Source organism: Crinia signifera, chromosome 5, assembly GCF_055691185.1.
Source record: "Crinia signifera chromosome 5, ASM5569118v1, whole genome shotgun sequence".
Classification (NCBI taxonomy): domain Eukaryota; kingdom Metazoa; phylum Chordata; class Amphibia; order Anura; family Myobatrachidae; genus Crinia; species Crinia signifera.
In genome coordinates this window covers 192256804-192269665 of record NC_139221.1, presented here as the reverse complement: position 1 = coordinate 192269665, position 12862 = coordinate 192256804, and the positions used below count along the sequence as shown (strand labels likewise).

At 41.4% G+C, this 12862-nt stretch overlaps 1 protein-coding gene across 5 annotated transcripts in view; it reads right to left on the bottom strand.

Moving 5' to 3' along the window:
- The window catches only part of LOC146080744 (terminal nucleotidyltransferase 4A-like), a 226005-nt gene that overhangs the window by 41857 nt on the left and 171286 nt on the right, over positions 1-12862 (bottom strand). For all 5 annotated transcript variants that reach the window (XM_083188358.1, XM_083188357.1, XM_083188361.1 and 2 more), the window contains one exon: positions 4808-5021. In XM_083188358.1, coding sequence (XP_083044484.1) covers positions 4808-5021 — 214 coding nt within the window. The remainder of the gene's footprint in view (positions 1-4807; positions 5022-12862) is intronic.

Below are 12862 nucleotides of genomic sequence, written 5' to 3'. Positions count from 1 at the left end.
GGGACTCCATGCGGAAGTGATCCAACCATAGATGCTGATTTAACGACTTTAAATTCAGTATGGGCCTGACCTACTGTACCCGACTAGTTTGGGAAACCAAGAAAAGAATTGAGTAAAAACCTTTGTGTTCCTCCTGAGGAACCGGGACCACAACTCCCTTTTCCTTGAGAGCCAATGCCGCCCCTTTGGCAAAGGAGTTGGGAGAAATCTCGGCGGAAGATCCCCCCTGAGGTTTATCCGGTAGCCACTTGAGACAATTAAAAGAACCCAAGGGTCTGAGGTAGGGATGTCCCACTTGTCCCGAAACTGCAGGAGGTGACCCCTCCACTCTGAGGCCAGAACAGGGAGTCTCCACCCAGTCATGCACAAGATTTATCCTCTCCTTTAGACACCTGCTTCTTTCCAAAGGCCCCAAATCTAGATTTGGAAGCTTTTCCTTTACCAGCTGGGAATCTACCTTTTCCCACCTGTCCTTTGCTGGGTGCTCCTTCGCCCCGCCCCCGAAAGGACGAGCGAAAAGTAGGTTTGAAAACTCCAAATTTTGAACCTGAAGTTTTTGTAATGGTAGGAAGAAATGTACTCTTCCTGCCTGTGGCATACTTTATGATGGACTCTAGTTCAGAACCCTTAAATGCCAAGCACTCTAGGGATTTCTTTGATTCGCTATCTGCATCCAAGGCCTTAATCCAGAGTGCTAGCCTTGCAGATACCGACGTGGCGGAAATCTTAGATGCCATGTTAGCGCCTTCTTCACCAGCCTCAGTGATGTACTCTGCAGCACATCTGAGCTTCTCAGTTAAGAGAAAAGCCTCGGAATCAGGTTGCAACTGATCTCCCAAAGCCTTAGCCCACTTAACATTGCTTTGGCTACCCAGGCTGAAGAAATAATGGGATGGAGTGTATAGCCCACTCCTTCAAACACTGCCTTAAGGCATCCTTCCACTTTATCTACCGGGTCCCTGAAGGCCGCGCCACCCTGGACCGGTAAGGCTGTGGCTTTTGACAATCTAGCCACAGGAGCATCCACTAATGGAACTTTATCCCACAACTTTACATGCTCCTCAGGCATGGGGTACATATTTGCAAACCTCTTAGACAGTCACTTTATTATCTGGAAACTTCCAGGCTTCCCCCAACAGGGAGACCATACCTTCATCAGAAGGGACTCTACGTATTCTTTTAAAAACACAATGTGCCTGAACCCTGTCTTCTTCAGACAGGTCCAAAGCCTGTTTCACAGCAAGGATTAAATCCTCAATGCCCGGGAAAGAAGCATCAGCCTCTTCCCTTTGCTCCCAATGTAAATCAGCTTCACAAACACCATCATCAGAAATCGACAGATAACAGAGGAGGTATAGCTGATGGCCATCTGGGAGGAAGGGCTTTTAGGTGGTTTGGCAAGGTCCAGGAGACTTAATAAGGCTATCCTTTTGCCTATTGAGAGCCTCAGCTAAGGCATTCATAGACCTCCCCAACGCAGCAGCCCATGCAGGTTCTTGTTGCTCAGTCCTCAAGGCTTGCGCACTAGTGGGCACAGCTTCACAAGCAGGGCACAAATCCCCTTGATCCATCTGTTCACATGTTAATTTTACTCCGCAGAATCTGCAGTCTAATAACATGAGCCGCACCTCCCCCCTCTCCGCAGCAGCAGCATCATCATCACATGTGTCAGTCATATTTAACCCACGGTGCACAATGTCAGGCAAAGTACCAGTCAAGGCATACAGTGTATGTATCTGACTGCTTGCGGTAGGTGACTTCAGCGTCAGCAGGGGTAGTGCTTTCCAGCAGAAACTAATCTCTGTACCGTGAAGAAATCAGCCAGGCTACAGCTCCGCAGTGGAGAGAAAATGGCGCCAGTACACAGAGTAGGAAGAGACCAATTCTCTGCTTCAGCGGGGTAGGATAGCCAAATTGGCACCCTTTCCCCCTTTAGCCGCTCCCACAAGTGTTTCTCCTCACCTCCAGTGCCTACCCTTCTTCCTGGGATCACTTGGAGTCGTCCAGCAGCGCTGGACACCTGTAATAGACTTCACTTCCCTAGAGGGATTTCAGTCTATAAACCCTCCAAGATGGTGTCGCGGGAGGTCTGTCCCCCACGATCCCCTTCTAAGTAAGGAGCCTGTATCAGACGCTCCCCGGGCCCAGGCAAACCTCTTCTCAAAAGAGGTTAAGCGCGGTGCAGGAGACGCCGCTGCGTCTCTTTATATGAGACGCAGCCGCATCTCGCCACACACAGAGCGCTGACAGGACACGCTTCTGTCAGCCTCTGCTGCGCTCTCCGTGTGCGGCGCTTCCTAGAAGCAGCACACTGGAAAAAGAAAAATCTGCACTAGGGTAAGTTAATAAAATTCCTAACTATTCTAGTAAAAATCCAAAAAGGAAAAATTAGGCGGCAGCAGGAGCAGCCGAGCATAGCACCCACTCCTGTGGGCACCTAAAAGGAACTGAAGCATGATGGGATGCGGAAGGGGAGGAGCCTGCAACCAGAAGAAAGATTTCAGCATAGGTGACTTGGCTACTGCGGACCCTCCCACATCCCAAGGTTAGCGGTGTCACCGGACTGGACGAAAGAGAAAAAAAATTAAAATAAAGTGTTAATCCCAGGTTGAACCCGGATTGCAGTGCAGTGTGAACGGGTAAACCAGGATGAGTGACCTGGGTTCAGTTCATATTATAAGAAGGCAGCATCAGCTGCCTCCACCTTATTGCCAGGTCGCTGTGGAGTACCTAATCACAAATACTGGGTCACTCCCAGTGTCCAAATCCCAGGTGCGAGCAGGCATTTGCGAGGTGAAAGGGGTATAATAAGACATTGAACAGACATTTGATATTGTAGCATAACGGGATTGTGGCACCATCTCAGAACTTTAATACACTTATAAAAAACTGCAGGAGGAATGACACATGCCATACATTTTTAGGATAGACAAAGATCAAGGCCCCCCTCCCCCCTTCTCTAATTTTTTTTCCTAAAAACTCTATTTTGGTGAAATGCATTTGCAAGTTTGACTATGTGCGATTTGGTCTTTGGTCAAATACACTGCATGAGATAGTCAAAATAGACTGCCTGCACAGTCTATTTTTTACCTGCGACACCAACAATGTGTATCAGTATCACAAGCCCATTAACACAGATTTTGGCTTACTTTCCAAACAATTTTGACTATATAGTCAAAACTAAGCCAAAAATGCAGTGTATATGCCAGTTAAGGCAGCCAAGACTACAACATGGAAAGGTAAAAAAAAAGACAAAAATGCTCTTGACAATTTTCTAAACCGATAAAAAAAAGATTTTCAAATTGTAATATGGATCTAATCTATCCATAATACAAAATGTATGGCAAGGACATTTGAATATGTTAAGGAAGTGTACATTATAAAACTGAAAGTACCACAGGGCCGCACTTTGCGAGGATCGGATCTGCAGCACTGTGCTTCCACTGTGCTGAGTGACCGCTGAGCCGCAAGCACCGGGTAGAAGTGCAGGTCAGCTGAACGGCGGCTCAGCTGTCCAATCATGTTAGGGAGCAGTCAGCAGAGCCTATGGCTCATCCAGCCTCTGAGCTGCAAACAAGGAGACAGGATCCCAGGCAATTGTGTGGATGTTGCTTGGAAGGAGCTCTCATCTACTGTACTTTCTTTGCTACATGCTGTCTCCACCCAGCAAAACAAGGAAGGCAAGCTATTTTTTAACAAAATATATTGGGAGGGGGGAGATAAGAATCTCTCTCCACATGAAAGTAATGTGGTGTATCCAGACCAGGTTTTGTAGCAGAAGCCAGGTGTGTAATTAGCAGCAACTGGAATTTCCTGATATAAGGGTTTCCAGGGCAGAGTCAGCTTCCTCTTGATGGATTACCTGCCCAAGAAATAGGCCAGGGTGTGGGCTATGGTAGGGACCATAGGAACCCTTGCAAGAGTGTTCTATGCTGGGACTACCTGCATGCTACTGCTTGTAACCAGCATTGCCTTTGGAATTAATCTGCTATTCTGTGACCTACATCTGAAAAATAAGAACAGTCTTCATTCGCGTCCCCGTGTGTGTGATCCTTGTCACACATGTACACAAATTTTATACCTTATGGCATTTGTTTTAGTACCCAGGGCCCCCCAGAACCTTAATCCAGCTCCGTGTCACCCACAACTGAGTATCTCGGTATGTTAATCTGTATAAATAAATTTTGCTTAAATTGTTTAATAATCCTTACATGGTATAATAACGTGCTTGAAGCAAGTCTGTCTGAAGGCTCTAATCTTGAAAACCACCGGACGTATTCTTACAGTTTTTACAGAATGTTTAGATATATATACTATCGACCTATTCTATATGGGAGCCGAGCAATAACGATTTTAGTGAATGAAGTTGAAGACAAATCACTGTGGCAGGGCAAGTGTATGTGTGAAGACACAGCGAGGGGAGGGGCAGGCAGGCGGAGTCAGCGCACCTGTTAACAGCTGCTGTTAACAGCTCTGGCTGATGCCAGTGCTCAGTCTCTTAGAAGGGAAGGGGTGGTGTTGCTTGGATAGAGCTGGTAGAAAGGGGGACCCATCTGATCTATACACTAGAAACCCACCACATTAGTTACTAGAATTTTTTTTAAATAAAAATAAATAAATAGACCGGTGCGAAGCAGGGGCAGGTTGATAGTTTAATAATTTACTAAGCACCACATCAAGGCATTACAATTCATGCCTTGAGGACAATAGTTGGAAAACCCTGGTTTACGGTCTTACCAAAAAGTTTAATCCCCACTGTACTTAGTCATAATTAACTGTAAAATGATGCAAACACAATAATACCTACCAGGTAACAAAGGATCTTCAATACATAGCATAGAAGGCCTGTAGCCATTTGTCATAGCCTTCATGATTTCCTCCTTAGCAATGTAAGAACCTCCATCTCTTATTCTAATACCAGTTTTCAAATAATTAAAATTTCTTCCATACAGTTCAAAAAATTCCACTAGAAGCATACCAAGATTCTCAGTGCCTCTTCTAGCATCAATTCTAGGGTGTAACTAAAAAAGAAAAAAAAATAGTGTTTACATAAAAGTTATAGTTACATAGTAGGTGAGGCTGAAGACTTGCGTCCATCTAGTTCAACCTATGTTTATAATAGTTTATCCCTTGTTGTATAGTATGTTCTGATATTTTAAAGACAGATTAGGTTACTTATTCATACCCATGGATGTTTTTAACAAATAAATGTTTATCCTAGTGTTCCCGTTAGGCTGTTTTAGCAGGGCGCTGCGCCCTGCCCGATTTTTTAAGGGCAAAATACGCCCTGCTAAAACACCCTGGTGCCTGCCTGACAGCTTGCACGGGGAAGCCCAGCGCCGCCTTAGACGCCCAGGACTGCCCCCCCCCCCCCCCCCCCCCCGGCGTCCTGCCCGACAAAAATTCCTAGAGTGAACACTAAATCCAACCTTATTTTAAATGTATTTATAGTGTCTACCGACACCACTTCTCCAGGAAAAGATTTCCAAAGTTTGACTGCTCTGACTGTAAAGAATTTATTTCTTCTAGATGAACAAAATCTTTTTTCTTCTAATCTAAACTCGTGCATTCGTGTCCAAGATTCCTTTCTACCAGAAAAAATGGTGTTTGACAGTTTCTTATATTAGCCCCTAATATATTTATACAGGTTGAGCATTTCCCCCCTTAAATGTCTCTTCTCTAGTGTAAATAGTCCCAAATTGCTTTATCTTTCCTCGTAGCTTAAATTCTCCATTCCCCTAATAAGCTTTGTTGCTCTCCTTTGGAATTTTTCTAATTCTATGTTGTCCTTTTTACAGTGTGGGGCCCAGAATTATACTCCGTATTCGAGGTGCGGTCTAACCAATGCTTTGTACAGAGGCAGAATTACTTTTGAGTCCCTAGTTTCCATGCCCCTTTTAATACATGCTAGAATTTTGTTGGCCTTTTTTGTTGCTATATTACATTGAGCACTACACCCCAGTTTGTTGTCTATTTGGACTCCTAGATCCTTTTCGAGTACTGAATTACCCAATTCATCCCTGCTTAGGTTATAGCTAGCACACTGGTTACAATATGTCTCCCAAGGTGCATGACCTTGCATTTGTCCACATTGAACCTCATCTTCCACTTTTTTGCCCACTCATCTAGATTGTCAAGATCATTTTGAAGCGTGGTGACATCTTATGATGATTTAATAACTCTGCTCAGTTTTGTATCGTCCGCAAAGATGGATACATTGCTGAGTAACCCCATCCCAATATCGTTAATAAAATGTTGGTACTTCTTTACTTTCACGGCGCCAGCATGGCGCCGCGCGTCAGTCCCCTTGCGGGGCTCGCTTCGCTCGCCCACGCTGCGGGCTCGGTGGCTCGCTACGCTCGCCGCGCTATTTAAAATCAACTCCATGCCAACATGGATAGTGGAGGTATGAACTATCCATGTTGGCATGGCGTTAACTTCGTTTATTTTACTTAGTTTGTGGCGAGCGTAACCCGGAAGTAGCGCGGCGCCATGCTGGCGCCGTGAAAGTAAGGAAGTACCAAAATGTTAAATAAAATGGGCCCTAGAACCGAACCCTGTGGCACTCCACTTAGTACTGGTATCATATTTGATACAGCACTGTTCACGACCACTCTTTGTTCTCTATTACAGTACACAGCCAGTTCCCTACCCATTTACAGATATTTGCCCCTAATCTCAGGTCCTCCATTTTATTTATCAACCTCTTGTGTGGTACGATAAGGCTTTAGCAAAATCTAGGAAAAGGCACATCCACAGCGTTTCCATTATCAAGGTTTTTGATACCAAGTTCTATTAGAAACTAGATTATACGGTTTGTAGCTGACCATAATAAACATTTAATGATGCTTTTGGTTTGTTTATGGGTGACAAAGTATTGGACAGATCAGGTGAGAAAAATTATGGTTAAACCTAAAAAAAAAAAAAAAAACTCTACACAAAGCACATACAAATGTGTGTAACAATTTTGTTTAAAGATACAGTATTGTATAGGATTTTTTTCACCAAATTATTGTAATTACAAGCCAGTGCAGACAGAGTTAAAAAAAAAAAACAGAAGTTATGTATTTTTCTTGAAAAAAAGAAAATAAAAGTATGGTTGTATTGATGCCATTTCTTTGTAGGCCCAACTGCACAAGATACCCATAAGACCAAACGTTCACAACAGCTTGTCAGGTCCAAGTCACAGCACATGTAGGACAAATCATAAAAACAAAAAGGAATATACTATCAGGTGGTGACCATACTTTTTTTTTTTTTTTACTATGGGGGTGTTTGAAGGTGGTACTTTCCACCAGTTATTGACAGGCTGTGGATTTGATGCATCAATAACAGCCAGGGGCTTTTGATCTACTGTTAGAATGTCTGCTACGGTCAAAACTGGTTATGTCCATATGGACCAAAGAGTCTCTAAATTTACATCCTCTTTTGTAGCATGTCATTGGCCTGACACTAAAAAAGCAAGACAATTCCCTATCGATTGCCAAAATTGGCCATAGAGCTTTGCTTGCAGCTGGGATTACTCCATGGTTGACTTCGTACGTTGTTGTCCAAGGAAAAACAGTGGATTGCCTTGGTTTAGATTCAATAATTTTGCTCTGTCTCGTGCCAAGACCTTAGCCTTGGAGGCCTCCAAGGCTGTTAAGGTATAGCCACGTTCATGAAAAACTTGTTTACAAGGGATATCCAGTTGAGCTGGTAATTTACTGACATCACTGCAAATGCAAGCCACCCTTAGCATTTGAGAGTAGGCCAGTCCTTTTTTCAGTGGTGGTGGATGGTGACTGCTGGATAATAGAAGTGTTATGATCAGTTTTTGTTTTCTTATAGAAAAACAGTAGTGGTTATCTTGCAGTTGTTTAAAAGGACTGTAACATCCAAAAAGTCGATATGCTCTAGACTCCAAGTGAAAGTAAATTTTATGGGGCCAGGCATGCTGTTAATCTCATCCATTAGGTTAGTTAACGACTCCAGAGGTCCCTCCCATAACATAAACAGATAGTCCATATAACGACAGCAATATTTTCTTGCTCTGTATATTAGAAAAAAAAAAACACGAGAAGATCTCCTGTTCCACCATAAATATGTTCGCATATGAAGGTGCCACCGCAAAACCCATGGCACAGCCCTCTTGTTGTGAATTTTTTTGCCATTGTTAAAGTCCAAATGCACCCAGACAACTTAACATTAATTTCTGACATTTTAAAACAAAACCAAGTTTGCCATAAGAAGGATTCTCATTCCATCAAGGTGTGATATCAAAATGATCTACACATGAATAGCAATCAGATGACAGTTATTAAAACTTAATTCCACATGGCATTCACATTTTATAACCTTTATTCATTTTAGGCAGAATAAATAGATATCCCATACTTACAGTAGCAGAGGTGTGGCTATTGGAAGTCTTTACATAGAAACCTGTTGACCAGAGACCAGCTAGAGCTGTGATTGTAAATAATGGGCGAGGAGCTTCCCCCTTCCTCCCACCTACACATCTGTGTAAGCTAGACAGTCAGTGCAGTGTGTGCGCTTTGGAGAGCAGAACACTGTACAACATGGGTTTGGATACACCAGGAGAAGACATGGCTAAGTATTTATGGTTTCATTTGTGCAACAGGACTCATGGCTTTGGAAATAGATAAACGGTAGGAGCATGCAACTTCAAAAATGTTTAGCTAAGTTTAAAAATGAATAGATAATGAAGCTTTTGGCTGTGATTAGGATAGGCCTGTAATAGACAATTTGATGGTTGGAAGATACTCGTGTAGCGGTTATGATTTGTGAGAGGACATGCTTTGTTTGGTAGATTCAGATACAATGGTGTATTATACAGGATTGTAAATATTATCATTGAATATGTTCTTGTTTATTTCCATGTGTTCAGGTTTTGGAGCCTAGCTTTCTTTGTTCTCATGTGCTCAGGCCTCAGGCCTAGAGGATGGTTGTGATATAGGCAATACCGGTGTTATTAACTGTAGCCAATATAGTATTACAGTAGTTCTATGCAGAAGCAGTTAGCTTTTGAATTATAGCATAATGTTTAGCTAGGCGAGTTTGAGGAAGATGGCAGTATGGTTTCAGAAACAGTGTGCATCGCAATAAGTTAACATCAGTAGTTAAAGCCCTATGTGTTCAAACATAGATATTAAAGTTTAACATGAATAATGTTTATGAGAAATATGCAGCAGTGTAGCTGAATTGTGATTGTGAGATCGTGCTGTTACCAGAATCATGAATGTGAATTTTAGACAGAGCAGTGTAATACACAGTGGTTTTATGGTGATATGTTGGACCCTGAAAGTCTAGTGTTATTATAGCCTGTTTGTAAGTGTTGTGAGATTCAGGGCTGTGGAGTCGGTAGATAAATGTTCCGACTCCTCGTACTTCTGACTCAGACTCCTCTGTATTAATATGCAAATGTATTTGATACATTCCTTGAAGGAAAGAAAGGCAACATACATATTATTACTACAGAAACTAGAGGCTGGGAAGCCAACAGTCTACTGTATTGAACAATTTATGTAGACACACAAGAGGAAAAAGGAGTTGTATATTGGGACGCACACCTTTTTTTATAAAGATATTTTTTGATATTTTAGGGAATAATTTCTTATTAAAAATGTCCTTCTAGTTTTTCTTTTATTGTGTGAAACTGGAGGACATATGGACTCTTAGACAATGTGAAATTATAGAGGTTAAAAATGACATACAATTAACATGACCATATAGTGAGACAAGGAAATTTAGAAGTGAAAAAAATAGAATTTTAAAAGTAGGTACTGAGCTGGGGCTTTTTGTGTAGTTTTTTGTGTGGTTTTAACCATCTGGGATAAGTGCTGGTATATTTAATCTTTCTTAATGGCTTTTATTGCCTATATTAAATATCACTGCTCTGTTGTTGATGCAGAGCCTAGCTTATTATCACCTCTCGGATGGCTTATAGAAATTTGTAGTAATGTTCTGCACAGTGGGTTCTATCTTATGTCTACTTCACATAGGGTTCACAGTGACCCTGAGAATGTATTCCAGATGATCACTGGGAGCTTGTATATGTCTTGTGTCAAATCTCAGTTAGGATCGAAAGTGGGTTAAACTTTATGCAATGGGTAAGAGCCAATGTAATTTGATTTATAGCTAATTGCTTTTATTACATATATTTCGCTCTGAGTTATTGGCACAGAGCCTGGCTTTTCATCTCTTCCCAGAGAATGTTATACAGTTATGCAACAGTGTTTAACATAATATTGTTTCACTTTCTTTCTCTGCTCAGTTTTTGGATTAGCAGTTGGTTGGTATATCCTCTCCTATAGTTGCTGTATAGGTATAATCCTTACAGTATGTATAGTTTCTGCCTGGACCAGCAGTAAAATGTACAAAGATTAATTATAGGATTTGAGGTTATTTTTCTGAGAGAACACAAGAATCAATTTTGATATATGAAAATAATTGTTGTTTAGCTAGACAATATTCTTTTAAAGTGCTAGAATCAGTGATCAAAGTGAAATAGTTTGTGCTGTATTGCTATTGGTTCTAAGAGAACACAACAATTTTTTATATATACATGCAAGCAGTATCTGCCTATTCTGACAGTATTTTTTATGTAATGCTAGAGTCAGCAGTCAGAATGAAAGTGCCTTGTACTATCTTTCTATTGGCCTTTGTGGAGATCTGTTTGGCTTCTAATGCCAAAACTCTTCTCTCTATTCCCACAGTGACTGCATATTTATGACATACATATATCTTGTGTCAAGTCTCAGCTTTAAATCGGAAGTGGGTTACACTTTGTGCAGGGCGTGAGAGCCAATGTAATTTTATTTCTAGCTAATTGCTTTTATTACATATTTTTTGCTCGGAGTTGTTGGCACATAGCCCGGCTTTTTATCTCTTCTCTGATAGTGTTATACAATGTTGCAACAGTGTTTCACATAATGTTATTTCACTTCCTTTCACTGCTTAGTATTTAAATTAGCAGTGGATCGTATGTACAGTTTCTGCCTGGACCGGCAGTAAAATGTACAGAGATTAATTATACAGGATATAGAATTATTATTCTGAGAGAGACACAAGAATCGTTTTTATATATGACAGTGATTGCTTTTTAAATAGACAGTATTCTTTTACAGTACTAGGATCAGCAATCAGAGTGACTTGGCTTGTGCTGTATTGCTATGTGTTCTGGGAGAACAGACCAATAGTTTATACATGCAAGCGATATCTGTCTATTTTGACAGTATTATTTTGCTAGAGTCAGCAATCAGAATTGAAGTGCCTTGTGCTAGTTTTCTAATAGCCTTTAGTGGAGATCTGTTCGGCTTCTGATGCCAGAACCCTTCTCTCTACCACCATATTAACTGCATTATTATAACATGATTAAATTCATTTATAGTATGACATATTCCCCAGCTCAGCCCGTTCCCGGAACGGGCTGAGCTGGGGAATATGTCATACTATAAATAAATTTAATCAGGTTATAATAATGCAGTTAATGTGGTGGTAGAGAGAAGGGTTCTGGCATCAGAAGCCGAACAGATCTCCACTAAAGGCTATTAGAAAACTAGCACAAGGCACTTCAATTCTGATTGCTGACTCTAGCAAAATAATACTGTCAAAATAGACAGATATCGCTTGCATGTATAAACTATTGGTCTGTTCTCCCAGAACACATAGCAATACAGCACAAGCCAAGTCACTCTGATTGCTGATCCTAGTACTGTAAAAGAATAGTGTCTATTTAAAAAGCAATCACTGTCATATATAAAAACGATTCTTGTGTCTCTCTCAGAATAATAATTCTATATCCTGTATAATTAATCTCTGTACATTTTACTGCCGGTCCAGGCAGAAACTGTACATACGATCCACTGCTAATTTAAATACTAAGCAGTGAAAGGAAGTGAAATAACATTATGTGAAAGTACAGATTATTACCTGTTAATAGGCTTTCCTCTACTCCACCATGGCAGCATACTTCTGGGTTTCCGCCCCCTTGGGTAGATATCTGAAAGGAACAAAAAAGACACTGCCCCCTATATAAGGGACCGCCCCCCTAGGCTCTGTGTCTTTCATTTTACAAGCTTAACTCATACAATTATTCGTATTAAATAACACACTCAACCCTTTAATTCAGGGCTGGGAAAACGGCTGCCATGGTGGAGTAGAGGAAAGCCTATTAACAGGTAATAATCTGTACTTTCCTCTACCTCCCCATGGCAGCATACTTCTGGGTCTACCCTAGCAGTTTTCTTCACTGGGAGGGCATAATACCATAATGCAAAACAGAAAAGGATACTGGTTTCTTTCACCATATCTAAAAGTGCGGCTTCAAGTCTTTCTTCTGACTATTACCTCTCTTCTCTTCCACTCCTTTTTTTTTTTTTTTTTTTTTTTTTTAAATTACTGCACTAAGAATTCTTCTTCCTAGTTTTGTGTCTTCAGTAGCCGCCACGTCCACCCTATAGTGCTTGGTGAACGTGTGTGACGAGGACCAGCATGCTGCCTTACACACTTCTTCCAGTGACGCCGCCCCTTTTTCTGCCCATGATGCTGCTAGTGCTCTCGTAGAATGGGCTTTTAGTCCTACTGGGGGATCTAACTTCCTAATCTTGTAGGCTTCACATATGCATGCCCTAATCCATCTGGATATCGTCATCTTTGTCGCTCCTAGGCCCTTTTTTATTCCTTCTGTAAGTACAAACAATCTCTTTGACTTCCTCCAGGCTTCTGATCTTTTCAGATATATTTTTAATGCCCTACTTACGTCCAAATTATGCAGTCTTGCCTCTTTGGAGTTTGCTGGGTTCTTACAGAAGGACGGTAATATTATTTCCTGATTCATATGAAACTTTGAAACGACCTTCGG